General features: G+C 39.8%; 1 protein-coding gene across 4 annotated transcripts in view; it reads right to left on the bottom strand.

Moving 5' to 3' along the window:
* nr1h5 (nuclear receptor subfamily 1, group H, member 5) overlaps window positions 1-14,780 on the bottom strand; it is a 17,852-nt gene extending 3,072 nt beyond the window's left edge. The window contains exons 1-7 of one of the 4 annotated variants that reach the window (XM_058642702.1): window positions 14,727-14,780; window positions 10,634-10,766; window positions 5,488-5,877; window positions 4,439-4,579; window positions 4,185-4,309; window positions 2,431-2,529; window positions 2,242-2,338 (exon numbers count right to left, since the gene is read on the bottom strand). In XM_058642702.1, coding sequence (XP_058498685.1) covers window positions 2,242-2,338; window positions 2,431-2,529; window positions 4,185-4,309; window positions 4,439-4,579; window positions 5,488-5,877; window positions 10,634-10,730 — 949 coding nt within the window. In that variant the 5' untranslated portion in view covers window positions 10,731-10,766; window positions 14,727-14,780. Of the gene's footprint in view, window positions 1-2,241; window positions 2,339-2,430; window positions 2,530-4,184; window positions 4,310-4,438; window positions 4,580-5,487; window positions 5,878-10,633; window positions 11,822-14,726 lie in introns of those variants that run through there. The other 3 variants (XM_058642703.1, XM_058642704.1, XM_058642701.1) reach the window with 3 other exon arrangements.

Genomic DNA, 14,780 nt, shown 5'->3' with positions numbered 1-14,780 from the left:
AAAAGTCATAGTATAGTATGTCGTCCAAAATTTGACAAAAGAAAGTCATAGTATAGTATGTCGTCCAAAATCTGACAAAGAAGTCATAGTATAGAATGTCGTCCAAAATCTGACAAAAAAGTCATAGTATAGTATGTCGTTCAAAATCTGACAAAAAAGTCATAGTATAGTATGTCGTCCAAAATTTGACATAAAAAAGTCATAGTATAGTATGTCTTCCAAAATCTGACAAAGAAGTCATAGTATAGTATGTCGTTCAAAATCTGACAAAAAAGTCATAGTATAGTATGTCGTCCAAAATTTGACAAAAGAAAGTCATAGTATAGTATGTCTTCCAAAATCTGACAAAGAAGTCATAGTATAGAACAGTGGTCACCAACGTGGTGCCCGCGGGCACTTGGTAGCCCGCGAGCAGCCAGCGAGGTGCCCGTGAGCTCATTTCACTTCACCTCACTTGCATGTATCCAAATGATCACTGAGTAAAATGTCCTGATATTGTTTATAAAAACTGTGATAATCATTAGGAGTAAGCACTGGATTTAATGTGTATGCAATTAAATGCATAATATTCATCATTTAAATGGTAAATTGCATAAAATGTTAATATGGTAGCCCTCCATATTATTCTCTACCCTTCAGGTAGCTCTCGGTCTCAAAAAGGTTGGTGACCCCTGGTATAGAATGTCGTCCAAAATCTGACAAAAAAGTCATAGTATAGTATGTCGTTCAAAATCTGACAAAAAAGTCATAGTATAGTATGTCGTCCAAATTTTGACAAAAAAGTCATACTTTAGTATCAGTCAGTCAGTCAGTCATCATCTACCGCTTTATCCTCTGCCAGAGGGTCGCGGGGGGTTCTGTGCCAATCTCAGCTACATCGGGCGATAGGCGGGGTACACCCTGGACAGTTCGCCAGTCCATCGCAGGGCTACACACAGATAGAGACAAACAACCATTCACTCTCACACTCACTCCTATGGTCAATTTGGAGTGTCCAATTTACCTATCCCCACATTGCATGTTTTTGGACTGTGGGAGGAAGCCGGAGAACCCGGAGAGAACCCACGCACACACGGGGAGAACATGCAAACTCCATGCAGAAAGGCCCTTGTTCCAACCGGGGCTCGAACCCGGGTCTTCTCGCTGCAAGGCGAGAGTGCTAACCACTACACCACCGTGTGGCCCCATACTTTAGTATGTCGTTCAAAATTTGACAAAAAAGTCATAGTATAGTATGTTGTCCAAATTTTGACAAAAAAGTCATACTTTAGTATGTCGTTCAAAATTTGACAAAAAAGTCATAGTATAGTATGTTGTCCAGATTTTGACAAAAAAGTCATAGTATAGTGTCGTCCAAAATGTGACAAAAAAGTCATACTTTAGTATGTCGTTCAAAATTTGACAAAAAAGTCATAGTATAGTATGTTGTCCAAATTTTGACAAAAAAGTCATAGTATAGTGTCGTCCAAAATGTGACAAAAAAGTCATAGTATAGTATGTTGTCCAAATTTTGACAAAAAAGTCATAGTATAGTGTCGTCCAAAATTTGACAAAAAAAAGTCATAGTATAATATGTCTTCCAAAATCTGACAAAGCAGTCATAGTATAGTATGTCGTCCAAAATTTGATAAAAAAAAAGTCATAGTATAGTATGTCGTCCAAATTTTGACAAAAAAGTCATAGTATAGTATGTCGTCCAAAATGTGACAAAAAAAGTCATAGTATAACATGTCGTCCAATGTGTGACAAAAAAGTTTATGTATCTTCTTGGGTCTTAATTAGTGGAGCATGGAGCTCTTTTATCTCACTCACTTCAGATAGATAGATGGATGGATAGATAGATAGATAGATAGATCCACACCAAGGCATTTAAAAACATTCTTAAAATACATACAAAATCACACACCACAACAGAGAGAAAACACAGTGCAGTCTATTTCTTGCTATTTAAAACTTGTTGTTATTTATTTGTCTTTATTTCATGTTTCACAACAGTAGTCATGTATGTGCTGTCAGATGTTAGTCAAAGGACACCACTATCTTGAAAGTGAAATAAATCTAACTACAGGTATAAATAAAGTGACAACATGACTTGGTTAAACTGTTCCATAAATTATATTCAAGCTTATAACTCCTATTTGATCATCCCTACATTATTAGAGCCTCCATTTTCCTGAGCGAACACAGTATATTATAAAACAGATATAATAGATTTCAGGGGGTATGTCCCGTCCACCATACCTGGCACTGTCCTGGCAAACAGCAGCAGTCTGTCCAGGGGAGGTGACACAACATCACACAGTCCATCCACTTCCTCTGTGTCTGGCCGCTCAAACATCTGCCCACAAACACACAAGAAGTCAAAAATATGAATGTGATGTGGGTTCTTGTTGTGTGATAAAGTGTGTTTCCTTCCTCACTGTGACTCACTCTAATGTGGCTGTTGTTCTGTGCTCTATACAGTCGATGAGCCTCCACCATCCTGTCCACAATGTACTTCTGTTCTTGGGTTAAACTGACAGTCAAAGCCTGATCAAGATAGAACACACACACACACACACACACAGTCAGATTCGACAAAGTAGAACGCTTATTGCAGTTTCTTTCATCTAAATTAGTCCTGTCAAACGATTAAAATATTTAATCGCGATTAATCACATTAATGTCTTTTTTATCTATTCTAAATGTCCCTTGGTTCTTTTTGTCGCATTATTATTTCTCTTTTTAATGCTCTTATCTACATAGAAAAGTGGATCGGCTTGCTTTGTGCAAATGTTTTTTTTTATTATTGAGACAACATCTCTGTCACCCTGCATATTTTGAGTTATTCCTCTTATTGTGAGAGCCGCACAATAATAAGAGAGGCTGTGTATCACCCTGCAGTGCTGTGAGTAAAGTGTAGTGCCGAAAAGAGACTGCTTGCCGATGGGAACGCACATCAGTTCAGAGGAAGTGAGCGTAGGTCTACTCGTAGATATAAGATATAGATCAGCTGGCAGGCGCAGCACCGAGAGAAATGTTTCTTTTACTGTGCAATAGAAATGTCCTGTAGCCCAATTGAAGAGGCTAAAAGAGGAAAAAGAACGGCGCAGATTAAAAAAAAAAAAGTAACCTGATGTTTTCATAATGTAGGCTAGTTGTCAACAATTGATGGGTAAAGGGTAAAGGGCAGATGCTTTACCTTGCCACTTTTATTGTTGTTGTTATCGTCGTTGCAATGTGATTTTACACCGCTTTGATCTTTAAATAAAGTTATATTTCAATACCGATACAATTTCATAAAGATTTTTATAAAGATTAGGAAAGAAATGCAGAAAACAATGTAGAAAGTCATATTAGATAGAAATCATATAACACATAATGAGAAATCAGTAAGTGCTATCAGAGGTGGCTAATAGCTAGTTACATTTACTTCATTACATTTAATAACTTGTACTTTTAAGAGTATAATTATGAATACAATAATGCAGTATATATAGAACTGTACATTCTGCATAACATTCTCTGCCCTGACGAAAAGTGACTGCACCCTATATGTATTTATTGCAGGGAGTGATATTGACCAAATTCACTATACATGCACCTGGTTTCCTCTACTGTTCATGCTGAAAAGACAGAGAATGTAACCCCTACCAATCAAGAATTACAAGGTGCTGGTCACCATGTAATGCTCTGTATCCTTTAAGGTATGAATAAAGCCATTGATTGATGTGTCTGAATGGAAGAAAGAACTGTACTTAAATCACACAACATACAGAGTACAACGATAAAGTTTATTTATGGTCCATATCTGAGAAGCGCACGGTGCTCACCATCCACTCAAAACGTAACGTTAGCCTACTACTCTCTGGCCGGCTCGCAACGTGCCTGTTGTTTTGTTTCCGGTCTAGCTAGATCTGGTGTGGTGTTGTAATTTTTCTAATGTTACTAGTTGTTGCAACAGCATGTGGAAAAAACTACAAAGTTTGCCTAGGCCAAAAGGAACGTTAATCTCACGCAAAAAAAAATTGACGCCGTTAATAACACGTTAAACTGACAGCACTCATTTAAATATTTAAATTCAACATCTTTTAAACCAACATTCAAAAGTAACCTACAGATACACTAACATGCTGATGTTTACCAGAAACAAAGTCACCCAAATAACCAATAAACCAACCAATCACAGACTCATTCCACAGCACCTGTCCAGGTAGTCTGCTGGTGGAGCTGACCTTCCTGCTGTCTGTGTTCTCCTCCTCGTCCTGTCCTCTGCCTTTACCTCCTTTCCTCAGTCGCTTGGACTGACACTGCACCTCCGTCAGCAGGCCTGACATGAACATTTACAGACACACACACACACATGTCAAATGCACATTGTTTTAGAGAGCATTGATTACAGCCACCAATCCTTTGATCGTGTTAAGTGAAACACTTAAGGTGACTAAGTATCCCTTACACTCTGCCAGCATTCCCACAGCTCTACATTTTCTCAGCCGACAGTCCTGGCACTTCCTCCTCATGTACATGTCCATCTCACAGGCTCCACCGCTCTTACAGTGATACACAGCGTTTTTAGTGACACTTCGCCTGAAGAAACCTGCAGTGACGGAGGAAAGAAGGAGCAGGTGAGGTGTGTATAACTTTTACATATATGAACAAATGCCTGTTACATTCAAAACAGTGTCAGACCATGTTTGCACAGTCCTGATTAAGCCTATCAGCTCCACATGATTCTATCTGTGTGACTCTCCCTCTAACAATATAGCAGTGTTTTGTTTCCATGTCTCTCGTGACATTCCTGCGCTGCACACAAATGGAAGCAAGGCAGAAGCACAACAGCTACAAAAACCCAGGATACCTACCTTTAACCCAGCAGGACTGCACGATCGTATTTTAACCACGATCACAATTTTAGTTTCTCAGAAACACGGTTGTCCAACAATGAAAATATGTGCTCCAATAGTAGAACACGAGGCAAATTACACACTTGATAAACCGTGTGCGTGTACTTGTATTTATATCTTTGTGAGGTCCCAAAAAACTTTTTTGTCTGGGCCCTACAACTTTAAAGGGCTTTTTCAGGGTTAAATCCTGGTTTTAGGGTTAGAATTGGGTTTAGGGTAAGAGTTAAGGTTAGGGTAAGGGGCTAGGGTATTTATTATGTCAATAATATGTCCTCACTAAGATATAGAAAAAAATTGTGTGTGTTCTTGTGGCTTTATTTTTGAGGCCCAAAAATCGAATAAACCTAGAGTGAGGACATTTTGGAAAAGTGAGGACATTTCGACTGGTTCTCACTTTTTTAAAGGGCTTTTTGGGGGTTAAGACCTGGTTTTAGGGTTAGGATTAAGGTTCAGTTAAGGGGCTAGGGAATGCATTATGTTTATGAGGGTCCTCACTATGAATGCTGCACCTGCGTGTGTCCACAAGGACTGGAGCCGGAGCTTTCGACTAAACGTAAATGAATAAAAAAAAAGGAAAACAAAGACAACGAGGTACAAATACCTTTACATCCCTCACAGGTGAGAGCATTGTAGTGATACCCTGATGCTTTATCTCCACACACCACACACAGCTCGTCCTGACCTCTGCTCTTCCCTCCTGATCCAACCCGTGACCTCCGGCCCAGAGGAAGTCCAACTGCTCCGAGCCCCTGAACCAGACCCCCGCAGTAGGGGTCTGGACTGGGATCACAGGGGGCTTCCAGGTAATGAGAGTTGTAGTGGTACGAGGGTTGGCAGAACTGCGAGGAGGAAGACGGTGAGGAGGTAGTGGAGGCTGGAGAGCTGTAGAGGGAGAAGGGCAAGTTGGCTGAGCTGTATTGTTGTTGGCTGTAAGGGAGCAGCTGGAGGTCAGGGTCCTGCAGGGGGAAGCCCAGTGGGTCAGCCAGCATGTCTGAAATGGAAAAGGATTGAGATTCAGAATTAAATATGAAATACATAAATTGTTAGCTGGCCAGCTCTCAACAATGTCCCATGATGCACTATTATGTCACCTTATGTTCACCCTGGGTCAGCCTGGGATTGGCTCCAGCTCTATTTAACCATCCATCCATCCAACAGTTTACTTAAGTACAAGTAAAAGTACTGGTCTAAAAATGTACTCAAGTTAAAGTTAAAAAGTAGCCTGCTGTGTAATAAATGTAATAAAAAGTTAAGTTACTTAGTTAGTTTACTAACAAGGTTGGGGTTCTTTCTTGTGTCGTGAAAAAAGGACAAGGGGACACAAATCTCACATAATTGTTTTTACAAATTAAAGCACTGACAAAATAAAATATGTAAGCACATAATGTAGCAGTCAAAATGGATCAAAGGTCACTCAGGGAGGGACCTTAATTAACGCCAATTCACCTGTCCTCATCATTCACCTTGTCCTCATCATTCACCTTGTCCTCATCATTCACCTTGTCCTCATCGTTCACCTGTCCTCATCATTCACCTATCCTCATCATACACCTGTCCTCATCATTCACCTTGTCCTCATCATTCACCTGTCCTCATCATACACCTGTCCTTATCATTCACCTGTCCTCATCATTCACCTTGTCCTCATCGTTCACCTGTCCTCATCATTCACCTGTCCTCATCATACACCTGTCCTCATCCTTCACCTTGTCCTCATCATACATCTGTCCTTATCATTCACCTGTCCTCATCATACACCTGTCCTCATCATTCACCTGTCCTCATCACACACCTGTCCTCAACATTCACCTCATCATACACCTGTCATCATCATTCACCTCATCATACACCTGTCCTCTTCATTCACCTGTCCTCATCATTCACCTGTTGTCATCGTTCACCTGTCCTCTTCATTCACCTGTCCTCATCATTCTCCTGTCCTCTTCATTCACCTGTTGTCATCATTAACCTGTCCTCAATATTCACCTGTCCTCTTCATTCACCTGTCCTCATCATTCACCTGTCTTCTTCATTCACCTGTTACTCAGTAGCAGATGTGATTTAAATCAGTTCACTACTTCCAAATAAACATACTTAAGTAAAATTAAAATGACAAAATTTAAAAATGACTTTAAAAAGTACAAGTGCACAAAATTACAGTAACATGAGTCAATGTAACGCATTACTTTGCACCTCTGCGGTAGACTTCACCACTAAATGTTGCTAAAGGTTACACACTGTGTTTTCTACAAAGATGTATAACAATTGTGATGGATGAGGTATTGTATTACAAACCATTGAAATGTCAAACCATTTCAACATGTGAACTCCACTAGAGAAACAGCATCAGAACGAGACAGATTGCATCAGTGTGATTCAAATGTACGTTGACATTTCAAGCATGAAAAGTTTGTTGTTGATGCTGTTGAACGTCAAACAGCATCACAGGAATGTGTTGTGATTTGATTCGTGTGACTTCACTGCATTAATGACTCTTAGGGGAAACAATAAAAAGCCCAGACTTTAGAGTGAGACCTTGTGAACTTGTTGGGACAGCTGAAACAGGATGCAGCTGAAAACTCCCTGTACCATTGAGGATTTTTTTTTTTTTTCCATCATGTTATTTTTTTGGCCCTTCATTCATTCAGTCTGTGCTGGTTGTTCAGTGTTGAGAAAACATGTGACCACTGTACAGCTGGACCAGAACAACTGGTTCTGCTGTGGGATCAGCTCTGGAGTCGAAGGACTTGGAAAGAGATGAAAAGGTTTAAAGTGTAAAACATTCTGAGACCCTAACATCGACTTTAAATATGAGCATAATCTATGTTAAAATGTACGTTATTTTAAGTTGCAGAGTGTAACTTTATTAATCAGTCATATTGTATAATGTGTCCATCATCTGAATACAGCCTCTGTCATGCAATAAATATCAGACCTGACTGAGGGAGCGTTTGTGTGTATACACCAGCAGCGCAGAGGTGGAGTTAGGAGGAGTTTTTTTCTTTGAGCAGTAGAATTTGCTTCTGAATCTTCTTCTCTGTTTGTATCTGTCGTGCTTTACTTGCACAACGTTGCTGTTGCTGCCAGCGTCTGTCTTGACTTGAAACTAATCACTTCCTGTGTGTAGTGCATGAATATTGCCAGGAGTCACAAAATATAAACACGCCGCAAGGGGCTGGAAGGTTTAATCAGCGTTGTGTGAACTTGTGACAATCGTTGGACATTTGTTCAAATTAAAATTAAAGTTATCCACAACAGTTTTAATGTTAATATGGAAGCCAAACACCTGTGTCTCTTTGTTAAAGAGGTACTCGAGTGATTTGGTGTGATGTGTCCACAGAACTCAACACCTGTTAATGATACAGTTTTCCTGTTAAACCACACACAAGGCCCAGGCTGCATAAAGTAACACCATGCAAAGGTGTTTGGGATTGGTTTGGGCTATTCTGTATTCTTGCGCACAGAGATAATTATGGATGCTGCATTTGTGTAGTAGAGTTATGTGTCGCTACTCTTTAGTGATGATAGAGATAAATGAAAAGAAAATACATTTTTCTTGGACGTGTCACAACTGACCAAACAAAAGAGAGAGAAATCCTACCACCATGTATTTCACCTTGATTCAAGTTTTTCTGTAAGTTTCCGAGTGAACTACACTCTGATCTACCTGGATCTAAGCTTTAATTTGCATGCTTTAATAATCACTGAACTTAAAACTGTGATAATCATTAGGAGTAAGCACTGGAATTAATGTGTCAGCAATTGAATGCATAATATTCATCATTTAAATGGTAAATTGCATAAAATATTAATATGGTAGCCATCCATATTATTCTCTACCCTTCAGGTATCGCTCGGTCTCAAAACGGTTGGTGACCCCTGCCATAATATATGATAATACTGGAGAATGTCCATAATTACAGAGGTAAAAGAACAAACAAACAAACAAACAAACAAACAAACAAAGATGGAGGATGAAATACACAGATTATCTGCTTTGTTCTTTTGTTCTGTTCTGTCCTGGACAGACAAAATGAAGTGTTAACCATAAACATGTGTCAAGCTCAGATTTGTTGTTTAAAGTCTGTGTGTGTCACAATTTACTTCTTTATTTACTCATGTGTAACGGCTTTTGCGAGGCTTCGATGAAGGATGATGTATCTGCATGATGTATTACAATGTTGACACTGTAAACACTAAGCTCGTGCTGTAAATATTCTGATTACTGCATATACTATTCTATTTTTCATTATCTCAATATATATTATATTATTATATATATTATTTACTACCTTCTCTTTTGACTGTCTTTGCTGCTGTTACAGTAAATCTTATCTTATCTCATCGTGAAGCTGCTACGACAGGCAGTGGATGGACTGACACATTTACGCCCATGTGCCACCAGCACCATCAGTTTAAAGTTCGCTCATTAACCTTTGCTTGTGTCTCCTCCCTCTGTTTTCCTCTCCAGATGTTTCCTGTCTTTAGCAGAGTAGTGTGACAGCGATGGTTTGGGATGAGGGGGGCGGGGCCGGGTCCCTGCTGTTTCGGCGTGTGACAGAACTGTGGTTTTGTAGTGTTTGTAAACCATGTGGATGCTGTCTAAACACTCCTCTATCCCACGCACGCAAGGGACCGACTACCCCCCGTAACGCCACCTCACAACCACTGTCCTCCTCAGAGCCAGAGGGGACACAAGAGGGGACATTTGTTGATGATATACATTTAGTATCAATATATCCTGCGATGATAAACTTCCTTGTCCTCAACAACTATTTCCTCTATGTCATAAATAAGCTCTTTCAGAGTTCATTCATCAACCACGAGAGCAAGTGAGACGAGGACATGCAGCAGCAAAACTGAGCGTGTGCAATGAAACAAGCAAACAAGGAAGTAGTGAATTTTGAATTCAGCTCTCATTTGAAAAGAAGAGGCAGAATTTGTTATTTGAAATTGTCATACTAAAAGTTCAGCATTGGGATAATTCAACACATTTCTGCCAAAAATGTGGGGAAAAAAGACCAGGATCTCAGATTCTGATGGTCATACTTGACCATTTTATTTGCTTTAACAGATTAAATAAAGTCAAAATTATAGTTTTTCATCTTGTAAAATATTTTGCAATTATAAATGAACAAAAACAGCCACCTGGGTCTCCGGTAATCAAAATTATATGGATGCCGATTCCATGAAAAGCCTTTTAATTTCCTGATTTATTAGATTTGTTACTTAACATGCAACAAAAAAATAAAATAATAACAAGACAACAACAGACAAAGAAAAGATAAATGACAGTTTCAGAAAGCATATAAACAAAAAGTGTACAAAATAATGCCACCCAAAGAAAGAAAGAAAGAAAGAAAGAAAGAAAGAAAGAAAGAAAGAGAAAAAAGAGTACCTGTGGCTGCAGTAAATATGTACCTTATGTCACAGTTGATTATTTTATGATGGAAATTATTTTACATTGTTCTATTGGAGAAATCACTGAATGTGTGATGTAAGTGAGGAAAATATGGACATAACTAAGAACCTTGAACCTTTACCTGTCAGTAAAACCAGTGCAATTAATGACCAATAACACTGAAAGTGTTTTACATAAACTGATAAAATCATATTAGTCTTCTCTAATGATGTCAGAGCACAGTTTGGAGCAGCAAGACAAAACAAACTAGCAGACAGAGATGAAGAGAGAAAGAAGTGAAAGTAAGAAGAAAGATGGAGCACAAGAATCACAAGTGTGAACTCACCGTAGTACTGGAGCTGCTCGGTGGAGCAGTAACCATCCGAGGCAGAGAGAAACCCCCCTGCTGAAAAGCTCATCTCCAACTCCGTCCACTCTCTCATCTGGACAGAAGCTCCCGTCTTCAGTTAATAGTAGATCTATCTTCACACACATACACACACACACACACACACACGCACAAACAAGAAAAAAAAAAATGTACTCAAATGGACTCAAACAGATATGAAGGATCTGGGAATTGCAAAGACATTCCTCAATCCCCAAGGTGCATCCAGGTCTCTTAGCTGTCCAAGCTGATATCTCAGCCTATTTTTAAAAAAAAGCAGAGAGGAAAAGTGCAGCTGAGGCTTTGGGTCTGTGAAGGACAATGATGATGATGATGATGATGATGTGCTGGAGGAGGTCTTAGCTGCCGCTCCCCCCCCCAGGGAGAGCGACTGAGGGGACACCCAGGAAGAACAGACACGGAACTGTGGTCCAAACAGCTGGACCTGGCTGGGGTTTCATGACAGCGTGAATGGATGGATGGATGGAGGTCTTATCTCTGTATGTGTGCTTGGTATATTGAATATACACCCACTGGCCACTATATCAGGTACAACAGTTTAACTGCTTGCTAACACAATGATTTTATCAGCCAATCACTTGGCAACAACCCAGTGCATGTAGTCATGTAGTCATGGTTAAGACTGAGCATCAGAATGAAGAACAAATGTGATTGAAGTGACTATGAGCGGTTGTTGGTGTGACTGGACTGAGTTTTTACAGAAGACCGCACTGGGATTTTCACACACAATCATCTCCAGAGATTACAGAGAATGGTCCGAAAAAGAGAAAATGATGTCAGAGGAGAATGGTCAGACTGGTTTGAGATGGCAACAACAACCTCAAATATATCCACTTACAATAAAGACAAACTGAAGTTCAACTCTGATCACACACCAGGTGCCACTCCTGCAACTGTATTTGGTGTCCTCTTAACCTAACACAGCGGCCAGTGGGCGCATTTATGAAATACAGAAGGTAGCAGCTGGACACAAATTGTTTTAAAATTGTTTTTAAAAAAAAACCTTTGTTGCATGGGCTAAATACTGCATTTTAAAGGAATACTTCACCAATTTGCATTTAGCTTTGTATTACTAGAATAGGGGTAGTATTTTGGAAAAATTGTGTGTTTCCCCTGAGTCGAGAAATATCTTCATTCTTTTCTTTATTACGTACCCACCAGTGACACTTGGTCCTGTTAGCGTAACTATTAGCAAAGATTGCGGACGCATAACAAAGAAAAGATTGAAGATATTTCTCAACTGAGGTTGGGAAGCACAATTTTTCAAAAACTTACCACTAGTATACAAAGAGTATACGTTTTGGCAGAATTAAGCGATATTAATTACTTATATATTATATATAATATATATATATAATATTTTTTTCTATGTGTGTGTGTGTGTGCGTGTGTGTGTGTGTCTGTCCATGTTTGCCCACTGAGCTTCAGGAGTGTGTTTACTCTGTCTTTTGTTTACCACAGTTGTGTTTGTGCTGCAGTTAATATTGGACAGTAGTTAGATTTAAGGGGCCCAAGGACCTCGTCCTCCCCCACAGACAGACAGACAGACCGTTAACCAGGACGAGCAAAGAGCAACAGGACTTGAGGTCTAAAGGAGGAAGAGGGGTGACAACATCTCCCCCCCCCCCCCCCCCCAAACCTCCAACCCTGGCCTGTACATCTCAGAGCTGGCTTGTTTGACATGCATCATGCTTACTCAGGATTAACTGCGTCCTCCCACCCACATATCAACCCTTTCACTAGCTCATTATGGGAACCAGGTCTGACCCCTGGACAGCAAATGGTGGGGGAGGAGCCAGTCATGGCCACTGGAGCCGGAGCCTTCACTGGCGTGATCGCCATCGATCACAATGACAAATAAAACAGGAATTTTGTTTGTGGCTACACTGTCTCTTTTTTTCTTCTTTTTTTGAAGATTAGATTCAAAGGGTGAAGTGGTAGAAGAATGACAAGAAGGCAAATAAAAAAGAGAAGAAAAAGAATGTCCTGAATGCTGAAAGACTGCAGTATCTTTGGTTGTATCACAGAAATTAGATGTCTAATTTTAACCAAAAACATAAGTTTAAAAGTCATTAATTAGATCAACCTGAAACTGAAAACCACATAACTAACATTAATCTTTTTTTCTTCTTTTTTTACTTTGTGAGGACCACAGTCCAAAATATAAAATATATGTTTTACTTATAGGTGAGACATAAATATACATGCATAAATAAAGATTGTGTTATTGTGTATATTGTGAGGCTTTGTACTGGCAAGAACCTAAAAATCTAAAAAAAATATCTAAACTCTTAAAATAACACTGTTATATGCATGAACATCATCATTTCTTTGTGTAGTGGGAGAGTAGAAGGACAGCGGCTTAAAACCACACAAAAACCACAGTCAAGAATATTTATATTATCAATACAGTCCTTCAAAAGAACCAATATAGTATCACACCTTAAATGTAATATATCATTTTGTGTATGGATATTTCCTTACACCCCTAATGGATGTTATACACATATAGTATGTATAGGTTGTGTGTGTGTACACAGAACATATACTGTATATAAATAACAGCAGCACTTCTCTAGTGCCTTAATACTGAGTGAAGAGCACAGTGTCGTCTGCATAAACGCGTACGGCACTATGACGTACTGTGTGGTGACAGATTTGGGGATTATCAGGACTCCCCTGAAGTCCACTGTTGTTTCTCGGTGAGCAACAGTTTGTCTCCCGAGTTATTTCCACACACTGCAAGTATCAAAACGAGCCATTCGCCCTTTTTTTCCCCTCAACCATCTCTGACCTCAGAGGAATGGAAGGGGAGCAGAGAGCACAGAGCGAGTGACACTAAACGATGGGGACAATATCTGAAAGTGTGCAGATGTCGCCATGGATCTTCTGGACGTGTCACACTGGTGGACACGTTGTTGGATGCGGGCCTGTCTCTGCGAGGGCCCGCTTTTGGGGAGACGAGAGTCACAAAAGAACGAGCAGAGGACGGGGTGGGGGGTAGTATTTTAAGTACATGAAGTACAGATAGTTCAGCTGGAATGTGTCCATTTCATTTTCTTTGCACTGACGCTTGACAATGTGTGCTGAGACGAACACTAGAGAAACAGGACAAAGTCTGACATTTCCACAACACAAACCAAACAAACAAACACACAACTCCGTCAACTCTTCCTCTGTGGTTCAGACCAAAGAAAACAAACTGATGGCATGTCCAAATTGTGAACCTCATTAGTAGTGTATCACTCACAGTACAAGCCAGCAGATAAATTCATCACATCATAAATCTCTGCAGGGGCTTCGTCTCTGTGTGGCCGGCTCGTCTCTTTATCAGAGAACTGCTGCATGGCTGGGAGCTGCAGCTCGATAACAGCCTGCACTGTTTACTGATCCTCACAGGAAACTGATGCTCATGTTAAAGTGGCCTCGGGATTTAGTGTGTAAAGTTCACTGCTTATGTCTGAGCATATGTGGTGGGTGAGTGCAGTCACAAAGAATGTGGCTATCATGAGAAGGAATGTAAATGATCCCGTGTTAGTTCTGTTCCCAAACACTATTTGTTTGAAAACATTTGTTTAAAAATACAGATACAGTGCTCGTTTTCTTATACATTTTCAAATGTTCTGTATATAAATGGAAAGCTTTAATCGAATAGATTCACTTTCATACAAAAACATGACACGGTGGATTATTTTGCAGCATATAAGGATTGGCATTCATAATATTTTTTTTGTCTACCTTAAACAGCTTGTGTGAACTACATTCATAACAGTCCCTAAAACTAGTAGGGGCTGATTGCACTTTACTGGTTAAGATTAAATCCATTATCTGCTACATTACAGAGGCAATAATCTGTTGTGACTTGATGAGAATCCACGTTAATAAGCTGAGGCAGACAAATAACAACTTGTAATGTTGAATATAATGTGGTTTTAAAAAGCACACACCTCATCACGAGAGGACAGACTGCTACAGAGTCAACACCTGTTGTGTTTCTGCTGTTAGTGATGAACGGAGACCGTGGACTCACCGCTGATGAGGCTTCCTGCTGCGGCGAGTGTCTCGGCGTCTCCTCGCATTGTGC

This window comes from Solea solea, chromosome 11, assembly GCF_958295425.1.
Source record: "Solea solea chromosome 11, fSolSol10.1, whole genome shotgun sequence".
Lineage (NCBI taxonomy): Eukaryota > Metazoa > Chordata > Actinopteri > Pleuronectiformes > Soleidae > Solea > Solea solea.
This window is presented reverse-complemented; position numbering and strand designations above follow the sequence as displayed.